The sequence below is a fragment of the Homarus americanus genome, unplaced genomic scaffold (genome assembly GCF_018991925.1).
Source record: "Homarus americanus isolate GMGI-L3 unplaced genomic scaffold, GMGI_Hamer_2.0 scaffold48220, whole genome shotgun sequence".
Taxonomy (NCBI): domain Eukaryota; kingdom Metazoa; phylum Arthropoda; class Malacostraca; order Decapoda; family Nephropidae; genus Homarus; species Homarus americanus.
The window spans coordinates 4,658,213-4,671,829 of record NW_024755060.1 but is presented as its reverse complement, the minus strand read 5'-3'; the positions used below and the strand labels follow the sequence as shown (position 1 = coordinate 4,671,829).

At 42.4% G+C, this 13,617-nt stretch overlaps 2 protein-coding genes across 2 annotated transcripts in view; both read right to left on the bottom strand.

Annotated features, from left to right (window-relative positions):
- Positions 1–6,393, bottom strand: part of LOC121856330 (patj homolog) — a 170,078-nt gene extending 163,685 nt beyond the window's left edge. The window contains exon 1 of the mRNA XM_042351808.1: positions 6,264–6,393. The gene's annotated coding sequence lies outside the window, so the exon portion shown is untranslated. The remainder of the gene's footprint in view (positions 1–6,263) is intronic.
- The window catches only part of LOC121856329 (cell division protein ZipA-like), a 54,384-nt gene extending 47,970 nt beyond the window's left edge, over positions 1–6,414 (bottom strand). The window contains exon 1 of the mRNA XM_042351807.1: positions 6,264–6,414. Within this exon, the coding sequence (XP_042207741.1) occupies positions 6,264–6,414 (151 nt within the window). The remainder of the gene's footprint in view (positions 1–6,263) is intronic.
- Positions 6,415–13,617: the final 7,203 nt, after the last annotated feature.

The following is a 13,617-nucleotide window of genomic DNA, read 5'->3' as shown; positions in this document are numbered from 1 at the left end:
GGTCCAGTGTAGTGGGCACCGGTTTCAATACGTTTCAGGTGACACTGAACCCCGTACAGCATCCATACATCCGGGTTCGGGTTAGGTTAGGTCGATCCAGTATAGCCTAGTGGGCACCGGTTTCAATACGTTCCGGGTGACACTGAACCCCGTACAGCATCCATACATCCGGGTTCGGGTTAGGTTAGGTCGATCCAGTATAGCCTAGTGGGCACCGGTTTCAATACGTTTCGGGTTCGGGTGACACTGAACCCCGGTACAGTATCAATACGTTTCGGGTTCGGGTAACAGTGAACCCCGGTACATTATCAATACATTCCGGGTTCGGCGGGTTACAGTGAGCCCCGGGTTTAATAGACCATAAAAACAGACATAAACAGTTACGAGAACACTAAAGCACCAACAGTAAAAACTATCGCCAAGAAGTGACCGACCATTGCCGTACCGTCATGACTATCGCAAACCCCACCTTATTTTATCCTTATTTACATATGACTTAACTAGCCTGTATACATAAACAAATCTTATTCCACTGACTTAAAACTTATTTTTATAATCATTTGACTTAATTATTCTCAAAGTTAACGAGTCATGACCAACCTATTACACTGAATCATACACACACATAAACGACTCCTATACATATTCCCCAAGTTAAGAATGTTATCTATATAAGACTATGAAAATATATGTATCTTTAGCATTGGGATATAGGTAAATAAATGTGTCTCAAAAGTCGTATTTTATGTAAATGTGTGTGTCCTAAGGGTTCTCTTACGTGGAAATATACGGTATGTGTCCTAAAGGATGTATCATATGTAAATACGTGTCCTAAACTCTATTATTAAATATACGGTACGTGTCCTAGTAATGTATACTCAAGGTTCTTACACATGTAAATATACTGCATGTGTCCTAATGGAAGTATCTTATATAAACAGGTGTCCTAAAGGGTGGGACATATGTGTAAAAAAAGAAGACATTTATAGTCGGCATTGAGCAAAAAAATCAGACACCTTTGATTCACTCAACTTAAAAATTCACACAAAAATAACATGATTTTTTTTATACACGTTTAAGTTCAGGAGTTCAAGTTTGGCACATGTATACACTATATATATATATATATGACTTCTTTACACACACACACACACACCTCCAAACCACACTCATTCACACCCCTCCACACACACACACACACACATACACTCACCCCCCCACACACACATACTCACCCCCCCACACACACACCCCCACCCCACACACTCACTCACCCCCATCCCATACACACTCACTCACCCCCACACACACTTCCAGTACAGTATCGTAATTGATCGTAATTAGTAGTGACGTCAGTACAATTAACTCCCACCGTACGTAATTAATAGTGTAAGTAATAGCAGTAACGAGCACGTGTATGTAACTATTAATGGCAGTAATTTAAGTACCTAACACCGGAAGTAATTAGTAGTCAGTGCCGGTAGTAATTCACAACCATGGAAGGAGGGAAGTGTCAAGCTGTTATTGATATTTTTCCTCCATCACCACTACCACCAACGCTACCACCTCCACCACTACAACGGCTACCACCAACAGCTACACCACCAATACCACTACTATCGCCACCCCCACCATCCTTAAAGCACTACCACCATCATCACCTCTACTACCATCATCACCACCACCAGCACCACTAACACCCTAAAACACCACCACCACCAAGACCACCATTACCATCACTACCATCACCACCAGCAACAGGAGGGAGGGGGTGCAGCTCCGGGTGGAACGACTGGCGGGGAAGAACGACTGGCGAGGTGGAACGACAGGTGAGGAGCAACAGACAGACAGCCAGCCAGTTTATCAAAGTCGCTCCACGTGACACCTTGAAGTGAGTTGTCCCCGTCCACCTACCAGTCACCCTCCACCTCCTCGTCCACCTACCCGTCACCCTCCTCCTCCACCTCCTCGTCCACCTACCAGTTACCGTCTACCTCCATTTCCTCCTCCTCGTCCACCTATCCGTCACTCTCCTCCTCCTCGTCCACCTATCCGTCACTCTCCTCCTCCTCGTCCACCTATCCGTCACTTTCCTCCTCCTCGTCCACCTATCCGTCACTCTCCTCCTCGTCCGCCAACCCGTCACCTTCCTCCTCAAGCCACGTCACCCTCCACTATCCCTCGTCCTCCTCTCCAAACAGCATATATCCTCCTCACTTCTCGTCCTCCCGGTTAGGTGTCACGCACTCCAAATGTTGTGTCGTGTAAACTGAAGCGCTGTCAGCCACTTGAAACATTTATCACTCACTTGAACGTTGTCATCCATTTAGAACGTTTATCACCCAGCTCAACTTTGCCAGGTAATTTAAAACGTTATCAGATATTACTAAACTGCACCACCGCATCACCTGAAGATTAGCCACCCTAGCTTATTCCACCTAATGATTAAACACCCTGGGGTCAGGTCAGGCTAGGTAAGGGTAGGGCTGGTTAGAGGTGGGTCAGGTTAAGTTTAAGTTAGGTTAGGTAAGGGTAGGGCTGGTTAGAGGTGGGTCAGGTTAAGTTTAAGTTAGGTTAGGTTGGGGGGTTAACAAAGTTTGGATAAGTTAGGTTAGGTAAAATTAAGTCTAGCCAAATTAAGTTAGATTAGGAATTAGTTAAGTAAAGTTAATGTGAGGATACGTTTAGATTTTGGGTTGATAAAGTAAATTTGCATTAGTTGGGTAGTTAAGTTGGGTACACTGGTCCCCCGTTGTTACATAAAGCAACTGGTATGAGCTAAAGGATTGCTGGCATCTGATTGGCTGAACCGCTCACAAGGAAAGCCCTCAGTCATACATCCCCATAGCATTAATTAAATATATATCCCAATTAACATCAAGTAAAATTAAAAATAACTTCTCATTTTGAAATATTGATAATTATTTGTAATCTAAAGTCATAATTAATCGTATATGCTACAGGATAATGAATTAATTGGACGTACGTGTGGCGGCGATGCATGTCAGGGAAAGAGTAAGACGTGTGTGTAATATTTGTCTCACATGAAGATTAGACACCCACACTTATTTCACCTGATTATTATACACACTAAAGCTACTTGAGAGGGTGAGGCTAGTGTTAGGGTATATTGTTTCTCAGTCAGGGATATTTTTAAGCCGTATTCTCTCTCTCTCTCTCTCTCTCTCTCGGGGATAATTTATGAGCAATATCTTATCTCTCTCAATATTCTATGAGCCGTATTTTATCTCTCTCTCTCTCTCAGGAATATTCCATGACCCGTATTTACAGCCGCTGTCTCCCTTTTGTAAGCCGTAATTATCAATAGTTTTCCCCTGGGCTCTTCTTACTAAAGTTATTTTTCTGAGGCACAAGTTCTCAGATATCTTGGGGCAATTTTCCCCGACTGGAAAATGTGGGAGAACTATATGTGGTGGTGGCAGGAGTGACACGGTCTAAGTAGAGGTGGCAAGAGTGACACCAGTCAAAGTGGTGATGGCAGGAGTGACGCAGTTACTCTTAAGTGATGGTGGAAGGAGTAATCCATTCTAACTTAACCTAATCTAACTTGATCTAAATATTATCGAAACAAAACTGTAACAGGAAAAAATACGAAATCGGGAGGACTGCAGTTGTGTTGGCAGCTCTGTGCATGACGACTCTGTACTCAGGGGACTTGCGATAACCATTTTTCCTTTTTGACCAACGGCAGGACCAGCAAACTATACACTAAATCACAGCTCCCGATTTTTTTTATTCTCGTGATGAAATTCAGACACATGGCGGTGGGGAACGTTTATAAAAATTACATAGGCGTGAAATTTGCAATGGTAATGACCGTGCCAGCCTCCCCCTCCACTCCCGAACGCTGGATATAACAATAGTCCAGTAATGCACAACAGGCAGAGGATAACGTAACGATATTAGGTTATCGCCCTAATGGTTAGAAATAGTTTAGGGTGAGGTTAGGTAATCGTTGATTCGTTCAGTTATCATAACGCTATCTGCTATTGTAAGTGGTTAACACTGGAATGTACTGTTGAACGAATGACACACCGCTATGTAATGTTGAACGAATCAACAAACACCGCTATGTAATGTTGAATGAATCACTAACACTGCTATGTAATGATGAACGAATCAACAAACACCGCTATGTAATGTTGAACAAATCACTAATACCGCTATGTAATGTTGAACGAATGACACACTGCTATGTAATATTGAACAAATCACAAATACCAACGTTCAAAATTACCTCTCATAAAAGTTAAATAACTCCCAAAACAATATTCCCTATTTTCTCACAATTCAGCGTATTATTTTCGTCATTTTTCGACCCAACAAATTCCCTATTCAGAGGCGATTCACTCAAAACTGGATGACGAATCACCTGTCACACGCCTGAGAGAGTTTAATACGTTGACTCGATCATTCACGTCTTACCGGTATTATCTTGTGTCGTTTGGGGAAAAACAACAGCAGACGGCTAACTCCCTCTGGTACAACTTACTGTGCTAAAGGTTGTCCAACACCTGACCCGGTCCGGTACTTACCTGTAATAAAGAGAAATATGTTAGTTATCTGTAATAATAATAATAATAATAATAATAAAGGAACAACAATAATTAACAACAACAATAATAAACTATATTAATTGTGGATTTGCAAAGTCATAATTCAGTTTAAACCAACTTCAATACACCTTCTATACACTAGCTCTATATTACGTAAGATTCATAGGCATTTATTTATCTATCCTATCCTATCCTATCCTAATCTAATCTAACTTACTCTGACCCAACCCAACAAGAAATTAATCTAAACTAGCATGTTTGGTAGTCTTGTGAAATATTACTTGTACAGTATCTTGCTAAATCAAAAACATCACAGGTAATGTGTACAGGTAAGACAGGAGAAGGAGGTTGTGGTGGGGGAGGAGGAGGTAGTGATGGAGGAGGAGGTAGTGGTGGAGGAGGAGGGGCAGGAGGAGATGATGGAGGAGGAGGTAGTGATGGAGGAGGAGGGGCAGGAGGAGGAGATGATGGAGGAGGAGGGCAGGAGGAGATGATGGAGGAGGGGAGGAGAAGAAGGAGATGATGGAGGAGGGGGAGGAGGAGATGATGGAGGAGAGGATGGAGGAGGAGGAGGTAGTGGTGGTGGTGGGTAGGGGTGGTGGGAGGGGAGGGAGGAGGAGGGAGGAAGTGGTGGAGGGAGGAGGGAGGAAGTGTGTGGTGGGAGGAGGAGGGTAGTGGTGGTGGGTGGGAGGAGGAGGGAGGAGAAGTGGTGGTGGGAGGAGGAGGAGGAGGAAGTGGTGGTGGGGGGAGGAGGAGAAGTGGTGGGGAGGAGGAGTGAAGTGGTGGTGGGGGAGGGAGGAGGAGGAGGAAGTGGTGGTGGGAGGAGGAGAGGAAGTGGTGGTGGGGAGGAGAGGAGAAGTGGTGTGGAGGAGGAGGAGAAGTGGTGGGAGGAGGAGGAGGAAGTGGTGGGGAGAGGAGGAGAGGAAGTGGTGTGTGGGAGGAGGAGGGTGGTGGGGAGGGGAGGAGAAGGGGTGGGAGGGGAGGAGGAAGTGATGGAGGGGAGGAGGAAGTGGTGGAGGAGGATAAGAGGTGGAGGAGGAGGAAGAGGGGAGGAAAAGGGGGTGGGTGGGAGGAGAGAAGTGGTGGAGGAGGAAGTGGTGGAGGAGGAAGTGGTGGAGGAGGAGGAAGTGGTGGAGGAAGTGGTGGAGGAGGTGGTGGAGACGATGGTGGAAGAGGAGGAGGAGAGGTGATGGGGGAAGAGGAGGAGGAGGAGGAGGAGGAGGAGGTGGTGGTGGAAGAGGAGGGGAAGGCGGTGGAGGAGGCGATATAATTACTAAACTGCTACTACAAAATAATAATAATAATAATAATAATAATAATAATAATAATAATAATAATAATAATAATAATATTAATATTAATAATAAAAAGTAAAGTAATAAATAATAATATTAATAATAAAAAGTAAAATAATAATAATAATAATAATAATAATAATAATAATACACCGGGTAATATAAACCATCACTCAAACAAAATTAATAAGACAATTCGTGGCGACAGTTTAAAGTGACCCATTTTCTCCGGCGTCAACGTGTTGCCGTTAAATATCCCGCAGTATTTAAATTAACCAATTGTGCGACTTAAAAGACTAACTTCACCTCACCGAAGCCTTTAATTATTAAATAAACTAATAATATCGGGTGTAATTATAGTCAAACAGGTTAATGAAGTTATATTACATACCTTTATCACGTTGTTCTCGCTGCCCAGGTGAGATCATACCATTTTCTGTGATCGAAAGTTCTCGAAACGCCATGACACCAATCCCGCTATTTAATTCGTCAAAATCGTCCTTCCTCTTGGTTATTCGACATATTTTCATATAACACGACATAGTTCACTCAATGATGTTAATGTTGGTTATGTATCATCACTGTTAATATTTTTATTTTGAGATAACACGTATAAAAAGCACACAAAAAATCAAACATCTTCACTCTCTGGCAGTCCCTAACGCACTGACAAGATTGACTGGCACTGACTCCTTTAAATTCCCGCCTAAGATCACCGGGATGACGTCACAGCCTTCCGGTTCCTGGAATGGTCACTTATACCCTGAACAACTTTCTTATTGGCCACAGCTCCCTTCCTCACCCCTGATTGGTCACCGCCTCCACGTACCTGCATTACCTCGTGGTCTACACATTTCCTTCATTATCAAGTGTAATTAACGTTATTTCCTCTACTTGACGTAAATAAATAGCTGATATAAAGCGTTAAATTAACCCTCATGTACTTAATTACTTTAATACTTATACAAACCCGTGTTAAGTGTCATCTTTATAAAACCAATTTATTTGTCTCAGTTTTGACACCAGTTAACGACATGACACCTGTTTAATGATCCACCTGGCACCTGTTTAATGATCCACCTGACACCTGTTTAATGATCCACCTGACACCTGTTTAATGATCCACCTGACACCTGTTTAATAATCCACCTGACACCTGTTTAATGATCCTTCTGACACCTGTTTAATGATCCACCTGACACCTGTTTAATGATCCACCTGACACCTGTTTAATGCCATCTGACACGTGTTCATAATCTTAACAATGTGACACTTGTTAATGACCTTTACCATGTGACACCTGTTCATTACCTTTACGACTTGACACCTGTTATTGATCGAAGTTCTGACAACTGTTCAGACCTTTAACCATATAACACCTTTAAGATTTGACACCTGCTAATAACCTGAGTCCTGACACCTGTTCATGACTACCTGACACCTGTTCATGACCTCCTGACACCTGTTCATGACCTGACACCTGTTCATAACCACATGACACCTGTTCATGACCTGACACCTGTTCAAGACCTCCTGACACCTGTTCATGACCTGCTGACACCTTTTCATGACCTGACACCTGTTCATGACCTCCTGACACCTGCTCATGACCTCCTGACACCTGTTAATAACCAATCAACAGTGTTCACAGCCTCAGGTAATAGGCAGCTGCGTTAACACCACAAGCCTGGCACACACAAGCGGCCATTACCACACACTGATTAACTAACAACCTTCTAGTCGGTCAACAACCCTCTATATGCCTATGGACCAATCAGAGCCTCGGGGCCTGATCGACCAGTCTCTACATTAATTAGGTCGAGTGTAATGTGTTGTCGACTAGTATGTAAACAAGTCGAGTTATGTTACCTCTATCGTCGACCTGAATTAGATGTGCTCGACCATATTAAATGCTTTTGAGTATACCTGTATTGCCTCTTTGTCGACCAGCCCAGTAAACCCAACACCTCGACCACATCACCTTGTCGACCAGTCCAGTAAACCCAACACCTCGACCACATCACCTTGTCGACCAGTCTCTAAACCCAACACCTCGACCACATCACCTAGTCGACCAGTCTCTAAACCCAACACCTCGACCACATCACCTTGTCGACCAGTCTCTAAACCCAACACCTCGACCACATCACCCTAGCCGACCAGTCTCTAAACTCCAACACCTCGACCACATCACCTAGTCGACCAGTCTCTAAACCCAACACCTAGTCGCATAGTCTTCAAACCCAACACCTCGACCACATCACCTAGTCATTCAGTCTCTAAACCCAACACCTCGACCACATCACCTTGTCGACCAGTCTCTAAACCCAACACCTCGACCACATCACCTAGTCGACCAGTCTCTAAACCCAACACCTCGACCACATCACCTTGTCGACCAGTTTCTTAACCCAACACCTTGACCACATCACCACGTTGTCGACCAGTCCCCTTCACCGCCGATCATTACCACAGTGAATCTGGTCGACCTCTGGTAGACCACCACACGGTAATTATTGACCAGGAAGAAGCAATCGACCGGAAACTATTGGACGTGGATCAAGATGGAGGAGGAGGAGAAAGAGGAGTAAGGATAAGAGGAAGAGGAGGAGGGAAAAGGAAGATGTTGAGGAGGAAGAAGAAGAAGAGGAGGAGGAAGAGGAGTAAGGATGAGGAAGAAAAGAAAGAGGAAGAGGAGGAGGGAAAAGGAAGATGTTGAGGAGGAAGAAGAAGAGGAGGAGGAAGAAGAAGAAGAAGAGGAAGAAGTGGAAGAGGAGGAGGAAGAAGAAGAAGAGGATGAGGAGGAGGAAGATGTTGACCTTCCCTGACCTTTCTTCGTGGTATACATTACATCATCAGCTTCAACTTTAATTTGTGTCCAAAAAATCACTTATTCCTTAAGACATTTCGACCAGCCAGACATATTCTAGGGACAATAACCACTATTAGACATTTTTAAGGGACATTGACCACAAGAGGACATTTTTAAGAGACATTGACCAGAGAGCGACTTTTTTTGAATGGCTTTAACCAGATTAAGGCATTCATTGAGGTACATTTCGGGCTGTGTAGGGCATTTTTAAGGACCTTGATCACAGTAAGGCTTCTTTTTAGGGACATACATGAACATTTTTGGAGGAATACTGACTAAAGTAAAGCATTTTTTAGGGAAACAATAATATTTTTAAGGGAAATTGACCACAGAACGAATATATTCAGGGATACAGATCAACATTTTTAGGTGAACATTGACCACCGTAAGGCACAACGAGAACTTTAGGAATCACTAACCATAGAATGAGAATTTTAAGGAACACTGACCACAGTAAGGCATTTTTTAAGGTAATCTTGGCCACAGAACGACATTTTTAAGAGGCACTGACCACAATTTTCAATTTCTAAGGGGGAGGGGGGGAGGGGTATCAACACAGCAATAGCCTCAGGGAACTCTCCGCCTCTACAACCATTGTACTTCTACGATACATGAATTTCAACTCCCGACCCACAGAGGTAAGCAAAGAGCGTTGTTGTATTCCAAGTGTACTTAATTATGTGGTTGTGTACATTAACGCTACATCCTGGCAGCTGTTTTATAAGTAAGATGTGTATTGATAGTGACTGTTAAGTAGGAGGAAGATAAGTGACCGATAAAAATACGGCTAAAAGATTAAGATATTTGAACTAAACGATACAAATAAATTAACGTAAGATTTTAAGTGAACGATAAAAATACGTCTAAAAACTTAAGATATGTAAACTTAACGATAAAAACGCAACCCATAAATATAACTCATAACAGGAACACAACCCGTAAATATGACTCATAACATAACAACAGCAACACAACCCGTAAATATAACTCATAATAAGAACACAACACATATATAGATTTCTAAGGATATTCATGTTAATTCGACAACAAGAATCAAAACACGACATGAATATTTCTCGGTTCTTTCACTATCTCACTTTCTCTAATTCACTTTCACTCACATTTATTACTATCTCACTTTCTCTGATTCACTTTCACTAATGTATCTCATTTTCTCATAACTTTCACTCAAAACTTTACCACTTTTCACACTTTTACTTTCACTTTTCTGTCCTTACATCTTCCTTTCTCTCACACGTTTAACACAACCGTACTTTCTCTTTCTGTACCCCTAACCTTTCCTCCCTCTCGACATACCTTTCCCTTTCACTTCACGAACCATCTAACTCCTCGCTTTCCCCCGCTTTCATTTTTCCCTTTTGGTATATCCTCCTCCTTTCTCTATGCTTTCTCAATCTTTTCCGTTACCTCTATATTTTCCTTTATTTTTACTTTCTCTCCACTCTGGTACTTTCTCCATTTCCCTATTCACTTATTTTTATTCTACTTTCTCTCAGTTTTCGGGTACTTTCTTTGCTTTCCTATTATTCTCCTTTCTATTTCCTTTCTACTGTTAACATCTTCTAGCTCTCTCTCCCCTCTTTTACACCACCATTATCCATTTTTCCCCTGTTATTGCTTCCTTTCCTCCGTGTTTTCTGTAACTTTCTATTCACTTTCAATCTCCTTTCACCCTGACTATCATCTCCTCTTCCTCTTTTTCCTTTGTTTTCACGGAACCTTTTCTCCTTTCTCAACCGGTCGTGGAGTTGTCATTTCCGGCGACTCTCTCTCTCTCTCTCTCTCTCTCTCTCTCTCTCTCTAACTAAGTGGACCTTCCTTTAATTGCTCTCTGTTGTCTTATCCAAAAGTTCTCTCCCTTTGGTGCCCCTGATCCTAACTTCATCCTGATCCTTGACCCCCTTTAACTTCACCCCTAACCCTAAATACACCATAACTACATCCTAACTTCACCTACCAGACCACTAACATCACCCTTGCCCACTAACGACACCCTAACCACTAACTACACCCTAACTACCAAATACACCCTAACTTCACCCTTAACCACTAACTACACACCCTTAAGCACTAACACCTAACCATTATCTACAACCTAACTACCAACTACACCCTAACTTCACCTTTAACTACCAACTACACCCTAACTACACCCTTAACCACTAACACCCTGATCCTATTCCTCTTAAGAACCCGTGAAGTTGAATTTCTTTTCCCTTGAAGGAGATGAAAAACTTAAAGGGAGGAGGAAGTGTTTGTTTGCTCTCCAGACTACTGCTGTGTGTCCCCGGCGTAACTTTGGTCGCTGGGAAAACACGACAAACTTGAGTTAATTGTCTCTTTGGGTTGAGATGTGTTCTGGAGGGTGTGTTTGAGGGGCTGAGGTGTGTTTTGGAGGCTGAGATGTGTTCTGGAGGCTGAGATGTGTTTTGGAGGATGAGATGTGTTCTGGAAGCTGAGATGTGTTTTGGAGGATGAGATGTGTTCTGTAGGGTGTGTTTGAGGGGCTGAGGTGTGTCTTGGAGGCTGAGATGTGTTCTGGAAGCTGAGATGTGTTTTGTAGGGTGCGTATGAGGGGCTGAGGTGTGTCTTCGAGGCTAAGATGTGTGCTGGAGGCTGAGATGTGTTCTGAAGGATGTGTAATGGAGGCCGAGATGTGTCTTGGAGGGTGTGTATTGGAGTTTGAGCTGTGTTCTGGAGGGTGTGATGTGTCTTGGAGGTTGGTCGTGATGGCTTCAAATGTACCTATATCCATCAATCCATCTATTTAGTTTCTGTTTTTATTATCAATCTACCTATCATGCCTATCGATCTATCTATCTTATTTAATAGACCCCAACCCTAAAGGACTCAAAGTCAATTACGGCCCAACTCTATCTAAGGGACCTCAATTCTAATAGACACCGAATCTAAGGGACACCAATTCTATTACGCTCCAACCCAATCATCAAGGTCACACCAGGTCGAACTGAAACCTATTTGGACAGGATTACATTAAGGGATGAGTCGCATTAAGGCAGGTGGCGACATTCTGTACCTGTATACACCTCTAGAATTGACCAATCAGTGACACGGGCGAGTAATTAATGCCCAGGTGATTGAACTAGGGATTCAGATTCATTACATGTACGAGTTTATCCGGATTCATCACCTGTCCGGATAAATTACACATACAAATTTTACGTAAATTTCGCCTATTACTGAAAATGAGGGAATACGTTTAATTATATATTTTACGATTATTAAACTGTGATGAGAGAGAGAGAGAGAGAGAGAGAGAGAGAAAAACAAGAAGAATTATCAGTATCCAACAGAAAGTAATATTACGTTTCCACCTCCTGACGCAGTGGCAGCAGCAGGTGGCGGGGACAGATGGGCGTGAGAGTAGAGACAGGCAGGGAAGAATGTACAGTCCCCTTCACTAGTGCGTTTACAGGAGCTCGTCATATAAACATTCCACAAATCATTATGTTTGAATGTTGCTTTAATTTGATTCCATAGTTTGTTTACTATTGTGAGTTTTCTTCTGTCAAATGTAAACACAAACAACGTTGCCACACTGCAAACAACCTGACGAGCCCCTGTAAACGCACTAGTGAAGGAGACTGTAATCAACACCTTCAGTAAAAAAAAGGTTCAAAACACAGGTTGAACATCACTGCCAGAGATTCATCATCATGTTATCAAGGTGGTGTGTTTTTAATTAGTAAACCCACAGGTGAATTGATGAGAATGGAGGCTATTTTTAATACCTATGAACCTAAGACTGGGTAGGCCTAAGTGATGTTCATAGGCCAAGTGTACCAAATATTTTGTTCCTCGAAAGATCAGGGTGGAGGCCGTTAGGTTAGGTTAGGTTAGGTTAGGTTAGGTTAAGTTAGGTTAGTTTATGGTAGTTTAGGTAACTATAGATTAGGTTAGATTCGGTTTTAAGTTCGGTTCGGTTTATCTCGATTCTATAGGTTTAGCTAAGGTTAGGTTGAGTTCGATACCCTTTCGTTAGTTCAGGTTAGGTTAAGTTCAGATAGCTTGAGCTGGGTGCGGTTTGGTTACATTCCATTAGGCTATCCTAGGATTACCTCCACACGAGAGAGAGACTAGAACCAAGAACAGCCTTCACACCTGGGCTAGTCTATATTCACAAGTTGAACGACAGGAAGGATAGACCCACCCACTGTCCCTCACTCCTCCACCTGCCAAACTGTTCCGGAAATTGGAGTACCTCACCCATGTGCCTCTACCATGACCGAACCACCAGAGTAAATTAATAAATACAGGTATGTAAAATATTTCCTCACCTGTGTTCCCCATGGCGTTTAAACTCATTAATAGTAAAACAGCTAATGTAGTTTCCCATCCAATTGTCTTTGTCATTACTGAGGTATAAGAGTATGTTAGTATATAAGGATCTATCAAATATATCTCCCCTCATACCTGTGTTTTAGAGACGTGATAACTCTTACAGGTATACTCATTTAGTTAATTAGTAATATAGTCTTTACCATACCAGTTCCTATAATGTTTAAACTACCAATAATATAATAAAGTATATATGATATCTCTATAACTTCAACCTTATATACTCGTAATATAAGACCTATATACCTACCCTTTGAAATCTATACAAAACTATATTACCCCATTTAAGTTAAGCACATGGTCCAATTTCACTATTTTAATACACATCACAGTATAGGAACCTGTGACTCTAATACACCAGTAGTTTATTAGTCGTATTAAGCTGTGTGTGTTGTCGTGTAGTGGTTCGCCTCTGAGTGCCAATTAGGGCGGCTCATCAAGTATTGATTTATGTTCATTAAATTATATACGGTTATTTTTTTTAGCTTGTATT